Source organism: Python bivittatus, unplaced genomic scaffold (assembly GCF_059951505.1).
Source record: "Python bivittatus isolate LINGU-HERP-01145 unplaced genomic scaffold, Pbiv_v1 ctg000270_np1212, whole genome shotgun sequence".
Classification (NCBI taxonomy): Eukaryota; Metazoa; Chordata; class Lepidosauria; order Squamata; family Pythonidae; genus Python; species Python bivittatus.
Window position 1 is genome coordinate 2,129,869 of NW_028277050.1, and position 15,002 is coordinate 2,144,870.

At 39.7% G+C, this 15,002-nt stretch overlaps 1 protein-coding gene across 7 annotated transcripts in view; it reads left to right on the top strand.

The window, feature by feature from the left end:
* Window positions 1-15,002, top strand: part of PTPN6 (protein tyrosine phosphatase non-receptor type 6) — a 38,687-nt gene that overhangs the window by 1,730 nt on the left and 21,955 nt on the right. For 2 of the 7 annotated variants that reach the window (XM_015887700.3, XM_025165200.2), the window contains exons 2-4: window positions 1,241-2,532; window positions 3,356-3,478; window positions 4,907-5,101. In XM_015887700.3, coding sequence (XP_015743186.1) covers window positions 2,528-2,532; window positions 3,356-3,478; window positions 4,907-5,101 — 323 coding nt within the window. In that variant the 5' untranslated portion in view covers window positions 1,241-2,527. The remainder of the gene's footprint in view (window positions 1-1,240; window positions 2,533-3,355; window positions 3,479-4,906; window positions 5,102-15,002) is intronic. The other 5 variants (XM_007420414.4, XM_007420413.4, XM_025165217.2 and 2 more) reach the window with 3 other exon arrangements.

Below are 15,002 nucleotides of genomic sequence, written 5' to 3' on the forward strand. Positions count from 1 at the left end.
TCAGGCCCCAAACCCTGGAAAACTCTGCCTTGGTGTCTTTCATCCAATGAACTTAGGTAGCTAAATCTAGGAAAGACTTTGCATTGTGGACTTGCACTGCTGCCAGACCGAGCCGGTTGGAGCAGTAATTGAATGCAGTGCCCTGCAGCCTCATAAGTCTTTCCCCTACTTTCTATTCTTGTTTTGTCTTTACTATCAAGTGTTAACTTCCAGCTGGGGAAAGCCAAAGGTAAGAGTAGCCAATAAGTTCAACCCTCATTTTTTTCCCTTCTTCCCTCTCTCCAAATTTCCCCACCAAGTGCCACTCTGCAAAAGAGCAGTGCAGGTCAAAGGCAGGGAACACACAGCTCCTCCCTAGGTTTCCTGCAGTGGTTTGACCTGGGCTGATCCAAATATTTTTGTTTTTGCAAAAAAAGTGTGCTGATCAACAAGCACTCATTGCAGTATTGTAGAGCTCTGAGAGTGTCCATGGCTGAGAGCATTGCATTCCCCACATCCCTCAAACAGTACAAGAAATCTTTGGAATGCCGCTGGGGGGGGGGGTCGCTAATCGAGAAGCTGAATTATGTATGTAGCTGGCAGCTGCCTGTCTGGTTATTTTTTCATTTGTGAAAATGTGTGGAGGGGATCTACAGCACATAGGGTGGGGACAGGAAACTAAAACCTCCCACTCTTGCATAGCTTTTTTTTTCTTTTTTGATCTCGATTGACATTAATGGAATCTTCAAAGAAAACATCTCTATGGCAATTTGAAAAACAAATGATTGGGCTGAGAATTTAAGCTCCCTTCACCTGTATGTGGTCATCGTGATCAGGACCGGACCCACACACACTTCAATCACTGTAAACACAAATCAGAAGACCAGCTGCACGCTATGGAGTTATTATATCTTGCAGTTAGCCATCAGAACTCACACTGCTTTATTATCAGTGCTAAAAATATCTGCTGGTGGAGTTAAATATTATCTCTGTTAGGATCAAAGTTTAGAATACAATCCCCAGGCTTTTACGTTCAACAAAAATATTTTTCAGTTTTCAGATGAAAACAATAATCATATAAAAGAGTAACCATTTTGACGTCTCATCTTATCCTATTCTAGGAACATTGTTTTCCTTTTTTTTTAACTGTCCAGATAGAAGATTCTGTGTAACCAGAAAGCAGGCATATGATGTGAAAGTGGTTAGCAATACCAAACCACATGTATACACACATTTTTAATTGTTCTCCTTTTATTTTAAGGTCAACCTGTTTGAGAATTCTGTACTTGAAACCTGTACTGTGGACACTTTTGTGATAAGGGCATCCTTTTTCCATCTATGAATTCTGTTCTACAGCTTCAAGTGGAGACCATTATTTGATCTTGAAGTATTTACTTAGGTTGCTTGGGCAGTCTTGCCTAAAGATATGCTAAAAATGCTAGCTATTTGAGCCAAATCTTATTCTTAAGTTCCCTTCAAGGTAGGGAGGTGCATTTTTTCCCCCTTTTCATTTCGTTTCACTTTTAGAGTAAAGTATTTCTTCTTGGAGGAGAAATCAGTAATTAAAACTTTCTCCTGCCAGGGGATGAGGCCATCTGAAGGCCATTCAAGGGGCTGGGAGCATTCAAGTACCCAAATGAGAAGAACGAGCAGGTCCTGCAAAAGGACATGTTATATTAACATCAGGGAAAAACACCTTTGCTGGGCTTAAATTGGACTAGATCTAATAGACAGTTTCTTGGCTGGGGGGAAGGATATTATTACTGCATAATATAGCAGTAGGCTAAGTCTTGTGGGGAACCTCTCTATAAATTCTACCTCATTCCACTGAATGAGAAAAAATAATGCAGCATGGTAAAGGGATTTCCTATGGAAGCAACAAGTACCCTGCAGCATTAAGAAACTGGGACTTGACATATTTAAAGTTGGTTCTTTCTCTGTTGAAGGCCTGATTTCCACCAAATCCTTTTGTATTTACTACATTTCGTACATTTATTACATACTCTTGGGATATCATTGCTTTTAATCATGTTCCATTTAGTGCTGGTGTTGGTTCTCCACTAGTGATAATTAAATGGACTGCCTTGTGCTCATTTCTCGTGAATTCTTCCCTCCCCCCTGCAAGAAAGCAAGAAACACAGAAATAGTTGTGAACAAAGAGGATAGGACAGAAGGAGAAAAAGGATCCAAAAGCAGAAGCAGAAGTGCACACATTGCAACTTGCAGTGAAGAACAACGATGTTAGATATGCTTCCTGTTCCTGTAACAGTGCACAGCAACTTGGAACTGTCTGTTTGCCTCAGTTCTTTCTGTCCATACCTATCAACACGGACTGATTGTGGAGCAGACTATGAAAGCGTGATGGGCAGAGGAAATGCATGAGGTAGATGGGTAGAGGCAAGAACGGAGAATTCACAGTTGGAAAGTCTCGCTGAGAGATTAAGCACCCATTTCTCCTTTATTGTCATCTTCAAAGGCACTTCGTCAGTTAATTTTTTCATTTTTTTTTACTGGACTTTTGATTTTGCCACTGGTCCCCTGGAAAATAATGAGGTAAGGAAAAAATTTAGGATTGCCTATCCCAGATTAATGTTTTCTCTCTAAGCAGGTTTTGAAATGTTTTCTTGAACTGGGAGGGACTGTCTTCTGCAGGAGCATGTGTGTGATGCGGAAGACAGAGTGAGTTGCTGGAAGAGATCGTTGTGTTGCATCTGGCTGTATCGATTTGGGGGTTGGGGCTACATCTTCAAGCATCACTGCCTAACAGTTTTCTTTTCCTGAGTAAAGTTGACAGTTCCCGCATGAATTATACAGTCACTTTTTAAGAAAACTAAAAACTGCTACTGAATCTTTAGGATCTAGCAGAAATGTAACCAGTAGAGCTTCTTCCACTACTGTTATTAGCTTAGGAAGAGCTTCACTAGCTGCATATCTGTTTGGCTGCTGCTCAGTTAGAAAGGTGGCAACCCGCTCTCTACGTAGAGAGATGATTTGGTTACTTACCACTCTATTATTTAATGCTTAATGACCGAGCATGGAATGTGCAAACTGATTACACCTGAAAGTGCTGTGTTCAAGATGAAGCGAAGGTTCTGTCTACCTGGGTTGATCTGCGCTGGCTCATCGACTTGTTGCTGATTCTAAATTATGAACATGCCAGTGGGAGCCACCGCTGTGCTGAATGTAGGGGCAGGGGAGAGAATGAAAAAAACAAAACAAAAACCCAGCGTCTACTTTCTGATCATTCTTGGATTGTGGCAGAGGTTTGAGGTATCTGCCTTGTGAGGTCTGGACCACGCAGACACGGTCTACCCTGTTTTTCCCCCATTTGTGATGTCCTTCTTTTCTACTTTCCTCCCTTCCTTCCACCAACCAGGTGGTTTCATCGTGACCTGAGTGGCATAGATGCTGAGGCCTTACTCAAAGCACGAGGAATTCATGGCAGCTTTCTGGCCCGGCCCAGCCGGAAGAACAAAGGGGACTTTTCCCTTTCTGTCAGGTAATTGACACCCACCCTCTTCCAATCCTTTGATAATATTCCATTGTTCTCCTTGAGTCTCATGTTACCTTCCACCTCTTCAATCTTCCCTCTCTAAAAGTACTCCATGTCGGTATATACTCAAAGACTTTCCACTCTGTAATATATGGAGGCAATGTCATACCAGGATGGTTCCCATGGTTGATTGTTAAAAACATGTATCACTCCCAGAGTCTATGGGAGTGGGCAGCTATAATACATTTAAAATAATAATAATAATAATAATAATAATAATAATAATAATAATAATAATATCCCAAGACACATTGGAATTGAAGTGTCAAAGGCCAGGATGGAAGAGAAAAGGAGGAATGGAAAGACTGCAAGTGAAGCTGGCTCTTGTGGAGCTTATTACTTTCCAAAGTTTGCCAAACAAACTTGAGGACGGATTCCTCTTTCTCTGAGGTTTTGCCCAGAGTAGGACCAATGATGAAGCCTTTTGCTTTTTTTTTTTTTTGAGTTTGGAAGAGAGGCTTGGTGGTAAGTTCAGAGGCTGAGTCTCCCTACAACCTTCCCTGAAATAAATCTGCTGGTGGCACATTACTGACTTTTCTGGGAACAGGCCTCAAAACAAAACAAGCCGCTCACAAGGCTAATGGCATCCATGCTTTTACTCTTTGAAAAAATGTTCATGGTTTGGGGAAGTCATCAGACATTGGAGCAGGAAGACTTCCTTCCACATCTTCTGGCTCCCGTGTTAATTTTCAAGCTGGCTTCCGTTTAAGTAAAGTGACTTCACTTCTCACTCTCTTTCAAAATGGTATTTCCACTCACTTGCCTATTAATCTTAAATAATAAACCTTCCTCTGAAGAATAGTACTACTTAAAAATTTGCAGTAAGTAAAAATGTCATTGGTGCTTCTAATGCCTTAGCGTCTGCCTGCTTTCACATAGAAAGCATGAAAAAATCTCTCCAGTGAAATGACAATTGGAAAAATGCCATGGGGAGCCAAGCATACAATCTTTTAGCTATCTTTCCACAAAACTCGATATTATTTATTTAGTTCTTTATTTAAAAGAGAAATATGGCCACCCTTCTTATGTGCCACAATTCTGTGCGGCTTACAAAAGCAGCAGTAAAAGCCAAAGAACAATGTCCCTCCCCCCAAAAAACAAACAACCCCAAATCCCAGCACCCTAAACAACACTCCCCAGTACATCAACAATTAGAATCACTAGGCTCCATATTCAATTAATATGTCATGGGATTGAGGATAAGCCCTGGTCGGTACAAGGACCAGTAAACCCATCCAGTTCCCTGAGGGCCTTTATTTCTGCCTAGAATTCCTGTCAGGAGAAATGGTGAAAAGAACCTCTTTCTTCTTTGCTCTTCCCTTCCTATTTCTTAGCGCCGTCAACTGATGAGAAGCTTCTGCCTCTCTCTTTTAGGGTTGGCGATCAAGTAACTCACATCCGTATCCAGAATACTGGGGATTTTTATGACCTCTATGGAGGAGAGAAGTTTGCCACTTTATCAGAACTGGTGGAATATTATACGCAGCAACAGGGATCCCTGCAGGATAAAGATGGAACCATCATAGACTTGAGGTATCCCCTCAACTGCTCCGATCCCACCACAGAAAGGTACGAAGAAAGCCCGCCTGTTTTTGCCTCTAGCTGCACCCCCATTCTGACTTTCCTATCCACGTTGAGCCTCAGCTGAGGGGTGTTGGCACTGCGTGCAGTATGTTTACTGGTGGTTTCTTTGCATGCGGGGTCTGGATAGTCATCTAGTGGGGATGGTGCAGTGAATTCTGCAGTCTGCAGGGGACTGGATTCTATGACCACTTAGGTCCCTAGCATCTCTAGGATTCTTTAGGACCCTCTAGGGTTTTCTGAATGATAGTCTGAATACTTTTGCCCTTACAAAGACATTCCTTCATCTGGAGCATATGAAAGAACGTTATGTGTTGCTCCAAAATCTGTACAGTATGCAAGCTTTTTTTGCTCTAAAATATTTTCATTCTCTTGTGTTTCTACTTAAAAAGAAAACAAAGCAGTTAACCAAATAATTAAAAAGAGAGGTAAAAATATGGCTGGCATTTAAGATCACAAAAAGAACCAACATACACATCTTAGATAGCTTGAATGTGGGCTTCTTCTTAGAGAAGTCTTTCTCAGGCAAAATGGTAAATAAAGCCAAACATTGTGTGTGTGTGTGTGTGTGTGTGTGTGTTCAAGTCATGCAATTGTCTTTAGTTGCAAGTGATGGCTTGCAGGAAGAGTCTGAAGATGTTTAAAAGAGGCCATATCAACTAGTGGTGTTTTGGGGCTGCTAAGGTGAAAGAGCAGTAGTTAACTGCCTAGCTTGAAATATATAGATATTCAGTTTTTGGACAGAAAGATTTTAAGCTTAAGAATTTGGGGGAGCTTGCATGAATGGGTCACTTAAACATGGCTCATAAAATAATGGCTGCTTCTCTATGCAGAAATAAGCCCTGGTGCATTCAGTGGGGAATGCATAGCTCTTTAATGTCTGGAAAAGTGACTACGTCCGCATAAACCATTATACATATAAATAGTGCAGAGATTCTTTTTTGAAATTAAAATGTTACCTGCAAAAAAATAGCTTCAGGAAGCCTTATGCATTAAAATGCTAATGAGAATTTTAAAGATACTGGAAATGATTGAGTTATTAAAGAGATAGAAAGAGGGAAGGAACTAGTATGAACTATTTGGGCAATTGTAAGGAAAGTCCTAAATGTAAAAAAGAAGAAAAGAGAGATGGAGTCCCCAAAAGGTAATTATCCAGAGGTGGGCAATCAGAGTCTCTTATTCCTGGCTTTTGCTGCTACAGTTGTGGGATGCTGAACCAGAGCGTTTGGCTAAGTTTTTTTCTACTGTTGTCATCTCTAGCTGCAGCTATTTTTCTTCACTTTCCATACGATAACTCCAGTCTTCCTCATTAACATTGTGGAAGCTTCTCAAGACTAAAAAGGTCTATGTTCCAGTTATCCAGCAAGAGACTAAACTTTACATATTTATATACTACTAATATGTACCCATCAAGGCACACCATTGCGTGTCCATTCATTCCACTCCCACCTACAGTTGAACTGCTTAAGTAGAAAACCTCTTCAGGCCCTCTTAAAAACAGGGTGATTCTATTCACGTTCGGAAGAGTCAGGGTCCGGTATGCTACTCCTGGTCCTCCGTGTGGGCCTTTGTAGGGCAGAACCTCCTCTCTCAGTGCCAGCTTTTTATCCATGTCAGGAGGAGCCTGGAAAATCAGGATCTTCACTCAGGAGGAAAGCCTCCACAGATCCTGTTTCTGAATGGGGGTAGAATGTGGTCCCTTTTCATAACACCTGAAGAGAGCTAGAGTATCACCATTGTCTAGAAGCATGTAAATAAATATGTGTCCCATCTAATGTATGCTGACAGGTCCTTTGTTCTTTTAGTCCGGGATCTAATGAACGATTAACTTTTCTCGCAGGATTGTTCCCCTTTTACTTTTCAAGCTTTCTTAAACTGAGAGATTCCCCAAGGCAGCAGGTTATAGCACACATATTGCGTTTTGTCATGTGATAAAGTTTCAATATTGGTGTGACTTATATTAGGAAACTAGATTTCCTTTGTTTCTCTGATTTGCTATTTTTGGCACATTGTTAAAAGCAAAGATTGTGGTGTCAATAAGAAGCAGGTAACTTGCGAAAAAAATACCAACAGATTACTTGTCCAGGGTCAAACTCTTTGTTCTTGCAGGTTTATTTAATATTCTTTCTCCTTTTGTTGCACGCTTGTGCGCCTGCAACAAAATTTCTGTGTCAAAACATCAAGGGGCTTCTTAAGCACAAAAAGAAAATGGGTTTGTCACTAAAATGCCCTATGGCTCTTTGTTCTTTTGCTGGCACCCATCTGGAAATCGTATTACAATGCGTGGCTTTGGTTCACGCTGGAGCTGGTATGCTAAGCCATTCGTGAGACCGAGCTGGGTTTCTCCTGTTCCGGAACAAACTGCTGTCCCCTTGCAAGGAATCAGTCTATGTGTCCTTTCTGGGTTATCTGTGTGCAGGCCTGCTCACATCCAAAGGCAGCAGTTGGCCAGGGAACCTGCTGCTTCCTCCCTTGCGGTTGGAAAGTTCTGTCCTCCAGGCTCTTACAAAACTCAGCCTCCCCCCCCACCAACCACCCAAGATTTTCCATCACGTGGCTTCCTCTCCGCTTGGTCCACTGAGTTTAACTGTTTCCTCTCTGAGAGGGAAAGAGGCTCGCTTAGCAAATGATAGCTCTCTTCATTTCCTACCCTGCAGTTCCATATTTCTGAACATCTTTTGGAACGGTGGTAGTGTGACTCCCAGAAGTTGTTGAGATACAGTTTCCAGCTTCCCTCATCATTGCTCAGGCTGGTTGAGTTTGCTGGGACATGTAGTTTAGCCTCTTCTGCAGGAGTGCAGATTCCCTCCTTCTGTTTTAAGGAAAAGATTCTAAAACAAAGGCAGTATGATCTCTAAAAGTCCCCACAATAATAAAAACCTTAGTAATTGTATTTATTGCATTATTCCCTTCAACTAAATTCATTTGATTTGACCCTAATCAGGACTGCATGAACTATAGTCCAGCAAGTTGAATGTGAAGCCTGGTGAGTGCATTAAATGGCCATTTATCAAACTCTTCTTAGGCTATCACATAATGATCAGAGTTGTCCACAAATATGTACAGGATTGATCCAATCTCTCAATCTTTTAACAGTATGATTATGGTATAATAGCATAATTTGGCCAGGATGAACTACTCTCTTAATACTACCCAATGTTCATTCTTCTTTATGTCAAGGTCTCTACAGTCCATCTCAGAATTGTAAAAGTGAAAAATCTAATCAACGTGACCGTCTTTTACTTGCTCTTCTGTTTCTTTTAAAAATAATTAAAATAATGGATGTAAACTCAAAATAGTAATTGTACTAGACCTGCATCTACAACAGTTACATTTTCCCCAGCAGAAAGTGGCAAACATTACAACGTGAGCTTTAGCTTGTCATATTTCAGTAGTTCAAGCTAGTAAATTTAACCTCTCTGAGGACCCCTCCCAATTCCATGACTCCTGCATTTTGCCTTGGAATATTTAAAAATGGTTTTGCTTCCCACTCTGGCTCAGCCCAAGAACTCTGTATTTAGAAATCAAAATTGATTTCTTCATTGTCTAAGAAACATGTAAAAATAAAACAGAAGTCACAGAAATGCTGTGGCCTACATAACTTGATTTCCAAACGTTGTTACTCAGATCATACTGTAAGTTAGAGGTGTAAGTTGAAAAAATTCAAAAATAATTCAAAACAGTATTTAAAAATAAACCAGCTCTTTAAAACCAATATTAAATGCAATATATACAGCTAAAACCACAGTGTAGAAAGGTCAGACTCAGAGGCCATTAGAAAATGGATTAAATAAAACCATTCAAAACTGTGGAGATAGGAACCAGAGGATACATCCTACAACGGAAGTGAGTGGGTCATCAGGAAGACTCACTTTGGGTGGATATCAAACTAGCTTGAAAGGAAGATTTCCAGCTTTTTTACAGAGTAGGCAGAGTTGTGCAGGAGCAACTAATCTTTTAAGTAAATTAACCGCAAGCTGTTTAGTACCTTAAATGATATCCCTAAGCAAATTGGTAATCAATGTAGCAGGAATAAGAGCAGTTATAAAGTCCTGATCTTTTAGAGCCTGTAAAATCCTAGTTGTCATATTGTGGACTATTTGAAGCCTCTCAAGAACCTTGCCAGGTCAACATGCTGCCGAAATCGCCACAGTTGGTATAACAGTTTAAGAACAACTATGTCTATGTTTACAGATTTCAGCATTTTGCTATAATGCCTTTGGAAATATTGGAACAATTGCAAGATAACAAAAGCAATATAATTTAAGCTGGGGAGCAGGGTGGGGAGCTATCGTTACTTTAGAACAATTTAGAAAGTATATTTAAATGAGATTTTCTATTGCAATAATACATCACAACTAAAAAAGCCGTAGAAGCAAATGTTTTATTAGCGTATTTCACATCTAATTAATCAAGATAAGCTTTAGCAGTTGACCCAATTACTTGTTAAAATGTATTGCGCAATTTAAAAATTAATTTCAGATTTAAGACTTTTTAGTCAAAGTGAGAATAAGGCACAATATATGAAATACGTCTTACTTTATACGTCATATAAAACAGCTTGCCCTTTGCAGAACCTCTCTAGCAAAACAACTGCAAAATAAACATTTGCTGAAGTAAAAATATATTCCACATATAAGATAAAGAAGAGGGTCTTAATCCAGGGGACTGGTAGCAATTAGACAAATTGGACTGCCCCATCACTCTTGTAGGTCCCACAGTTCCAGGAGCTGAGGTGATCCGTGGAACTGGTTTCAGTATCAACTGAAAAATGTCCATTCAGGAGCATACATTTCTGTGCAATGTTTGTTCTACCTCCTTGCAATTTTTAACATTTTGTTTTTGAAGAAATACAATGATAGCTACATATAATGGCTCTATCAGACTGTGATATTATTTATGTAATCAAAAAAGTACATGCCATACTGTACTAAATAATAATAATGACTTATCGTTATTATTTAAAATCTGGAAGAAAAATAAGCTCCGATAATGAATTGAGAAAGCTGCTATTGAGAAAAGCACATTCTAAGATTCTGGTTCATCTCCTAGAAGGATATTGCAAGATGATTAATACCTCCTTTATAAAGTAGTTATTTTTCCACATGAAGAAGTCTAGAGGTAGAATTCTGTAATCTGGTGGCTTGAGGTTTTAGGTGGCACTGATTCACTTGCAGCATGTTAAGAAATACCTTTAATAGCATTCTGTAGACCAGTGTTTCTCAACCTTGGCAACTTGAAGACGTGTGGACTTCAACTCCCATGCTGGCTGGGGAATTCTGGGAGTTGAAGTCCACATGTCTTCAAGTTGCCAAGGTCAAGAAATTGTGATGGAATGGGCCTGACAGAAACACTGCTATAGACAGAGAGCAGTTGATGGTTCAGCTACCTCCAGCATTTACCTGACAAACGTAAGTCCCTCATAGCAGCTATGAGCTCTGGCCTGGGAAACCACCTGTTCAACTCTTACTTTGGCCATGAATGCCCAGTTGAGAGCTTCTGGCCAGTCCTGGCCAGGAGGACCCAGAGCAACTGCATTTGGACCACAGCATGATGCCCAAGGCATAGCGCTTCCTCCTCCTTCCCACTCCCCCCTACCCCAGATGCCATGGTCCTGATCGAATTTGAGTTGTGCCCTCCGAGCTAGGATTCATTTGATGCTTCTTGCTTTCTACATTTGTTGCCCTATATTCTTCCCTGCCCGCTGGGAAGTTTCATTCTGTTACTATTTTTTTCTGTTTAGAATTTGAGCTTATGTTTTATTTGTATGGATTTAATTTTTATTATGAGCAATTTTTAATGAGGGATGCTGTGCCCATGAATTAGGACGGGACTGTACAGGGTTCTTGTATATTGGGCCACATGCTTCTTTAGGTCAGTACTTGTGATGGAATGGTTTGGTGAAGGCCGCGCTCGGGGAGATAAGCATTTCCTTAGCCCCCAGAAAGAGCGTGGGAAGGTGAAGAGGATGAGACTGGCACCACCCTAAGGAATTCACAATGTTTGTTTGCTGGCTTGGGAAGTTTAGATTCAGTCTGGCAAGATTCTGTCTTGTAGGTGAAAGCTAATAAATGCTATAGAACTGTATCTGCACTGTCTCGTGGAGTTCTTTGGGCTGAACCTGACAGTCCTGGATTTTAATGTGCTGGTTAAAACAACACAGCCAGATTGCTCAAAAGCAGTAGTTCACCCTTTCTGTGTGTCTCTGTGTGTGTGTATGTGTTTTACCGAAAGAAATCACTCAATTATGTTTTTACAAATGGAACTGAATAAACTAAGTAAATGTGGGTGAATACTGTAACACACTGCAGTATTTTTTTTTTTCCACTGTGGCCAAAATAGTACCTCCCATTTAAGCCAACTCAGATTGCTTTAGCACATAAGGAAATGAATCAGGAATATTACTTTTCTAACAGGGTGAGAGAAGTCACTTCTGTGTTTCATGAACACCTGTACTTCTGGCTGGTTCAATCTTTTTTGCAGCTATATGGTTCTGTGTACCAGCTGGTGTATCATACAGAAATTGATCAATGGACAACATAAAGCTGAAGGCAGTAGCAAAGAATGCAATTATTTAATTTATTTATAAGACTAAAATCAAAAGAAAAATAATAGGCAAAAATAAATATGCAAGCTTAGATTTCTCTGAATTTTTCAGCCAGTGGTCTTCTGTATAAAAGACAGTTGAGCCAAATTTTGCAGCCTGCACTGATACATATGGAAACATATCAGAGACACATTTTCCATCTCCAGCCTACCTGGGTATATAACAATGAGTGGTTGCATTAAATCATTTTTGTAGAATGGACAACAGAGGAATCTCTTGTTTCCATTTCTTTTAATGTACATGGACACATTTGCTCTCCTCTTCTAATACCAAAATATTTTCCTTCCACTAATACAGTGGGCATGTGTTTAGTCAGACTCCAATGCCTATTGTAAGTGAGATTTATCAGACAATTTGTAGAGGTGAAGGGTCTCTTGTTAATCCCACATTGAAGTGGGAGAAGAATAAAGTTCATGCCCGTTTGATGGTCAGTATTCAACACTCAACCCCTGAATTCAGCCTTAGCTTTCTTTAACCCCAAGACTGTCCACTGGAATGAAAACCCCCAATGCCACATATCTTCTTTCATTTTTTTTTCAGGATGAAAGAACATAATTGCTTATACTGAATTTGTGAATGATCAAGGGGGAAAACATCTAGTGACATTAGGCTTTTGTAAAAAATTACAAAGTCGTCTGATTTCATTGACAGATTTTCTAAATGCCAAGAGAGTGAGAAGTAAGCACAACTCCAGAAGCAGCACGCTCCACCATGGGAGCAACCCAGAAGAAGGCCTTCTTTCATGTGCCAGATAAATATTCCTAGGAGAGGCCTCTTCAAATTAGCCTGTCTTGCACATCTGAACAGCTTGACAATTTCACAACAGGAGAGGTGGTCCTTTAGATAGTATTTTAATCATGTCAGCCTTTAAAGATTAATACTTTAAATTAAACAGTTGGCAACCAGAGTAGATCTTCCAGGATAAGCATCCTGTCATCTCCGTATCTTGTACTGATTAGCAGGTTAGCTGCCATTTTTAGCACCACCCCCTACCTGGTCTTATTTAAGCAAGCCCTTAAAACCTGGTTTTTCCCCCAAGCCTCAGGCTAGAGTGGGTGGCGGACCCCTTGTGATTTATGTGATTTTTCCAGATGTCTGCTTTTCATATTGTGTGTACTGCATTGTTTTAAACGGTTTTCTATTGTATGCCTCCTATAGACAGAATGGAGTTGGGTGACATATAAATGTAATAAGCAAACAAATTAATAATGGGGGGGGGGAATCCCGTCCGTAAGAGGATTTTTTTCCCACCTTTTTGCCAATAAATGATGCTGTGCTTTTATCTGATTTTGGATATTGTAACCTTCTGATTCATCCTGAGGCAACTGATTCAAGTGTATGGATGTGCACTAAGAAAGACAGAGTCAAAATGCGTTTAACAAAATCAACAATGCCTTAATGGAAATGGTGTTACAGTATATAAATATTGAACTTCTAATTTCATTTTAAAATAGTGCTCAAATTTTGAAGTTCAGAAAAGCTATTCTTTTGATATAGTCTGATCGGTAACTATAGATACAAAATCTTCATACTCTTTATTTTTCTTATACATGATTCTTTAATAAGGAATAATTATTTTGCTATAGATTTTTGAAGGAATACAGTGCTTACATATACAAATATACATAATAATTTATTCAAGTGTGAGACATTAAGGTTTGCTGAGAAGAATTTTGATTCTCTCCTTCATTCCAAAGTGTCACCTTCGTCTAGAAAAGCCCTATAATTAATCATGGAGTGTGTTTTCTTTTTAGCGCCAAGATAGTGTGTAATTTGTTGGGGCTCATTACGTTAAATTCCTGAGCACCTTAATTTCAGAGAAGGGCCCAACGTTTTCATTTTGCAGATACACTTCATGCTTGGGGAAAGTTCATGTAATTCAGACTCAGGTATGCGTTGATGCTAAATGAGCTTGAGGGAAAATATAAAAAGGGTTGTATATGTTAGGATTTGGTCGAATCCACTGAAGCTTCTGGTAACTGACCATGTGGAAACCTAAGGTCGTGGATGAACCAGCACAACTTTGTTTGTGGCATGTCTATATTGGCAGAAAAACCCAACGGTGTGAAATTGGGGTTTTCTTCTCCTCATTGCATTGCGTCGTGACAAATAACATATTACTGAAAGGAGATTGACAGTCATGCCATTATATGATGAGTTTCACACGTAGTGTTTCCAGAGACCCCAGAAAAGGAAGATGCAGAGGGAACTGAGTTGAAACCTCCCCCCCCCCTGCCCACTTCCAGTGGTGTCCCTGGGGATATTCCATTGGGCAAAGTCCTGTTTTCTCCCTGCTGGCCTGGCAGTTTTGTATGAACAAGTTATCTTGGTTGACTTTGCATAGTCCTGGTAAACATGGATTTGGGAGTGCTGGCATCAGCAGCTCATCCCCAGTAAGGGAACAGATACATTGTTGTGCTAAGAACTGGTGAGGTATCCTATAGGAAGCAGCTAGAATGCTGCTTCCTATATGCTGGCTAAATGCTAAAAATGTCGTGCCCTAGTACCATTTGTTATTACCTTTAAAATAATCTCTAATATTACAACTGAAAATCTAAACATTTTTTTTTAAATTTTAAGATCTAATTCTGTGAAAGTTGTTTTTTGTAGTCCCTCTGGCTAGTTCTAGGCAGAAAAATGAAACTCAGATATATTGTACAATATATTAATATTGCCAAAGAAAAGGGAGGCAAATCCAATTAAAGAGTTTTCCCCCCAACTTTGAACTGAGCTGATCTTTTATGAACTGGATCCCTGCCATCACCGCTACCCCCCTCCAAACCCCAATTTTAGCTTTTGGTAGATCATATTGTTTTATTACCTCCATGTAGTTTTACGGTGTCCTTAATACTTGCTGCATTGATTCTTTTTCTTATAATGAAGTTTTTCTGCTTTTTCATGGACAGGCTGTTTTTTTGTTTTTTAACTTGCTGAGATTGGGTAGAAGCAGATGTTAAGATAATTTTACTGAATGCTGAAAGATAAAGCAGACAATTGCATGTATACAATAAAAACAAAACCAGTCCCTATTAATGAACGTTTTAAAATGTGTACATGTATGTTTATCATATCAAGGAGGAGAATAATTAGTACAAATAAGAACTATGGCTAGATTTGTTTCAATGCTCATACAAAACAAAGTAAAAACAAAACTTCACATCCAATGTTGATTCAGGTGGCTTTCTTAATCACTGTCTTTCCTCTCTGTCCCTTGGACATGACCCACGTTTTCCATTAGCCTAATTACATTCTAGTCACTCTTATTCTCTTTACCCACCCCAC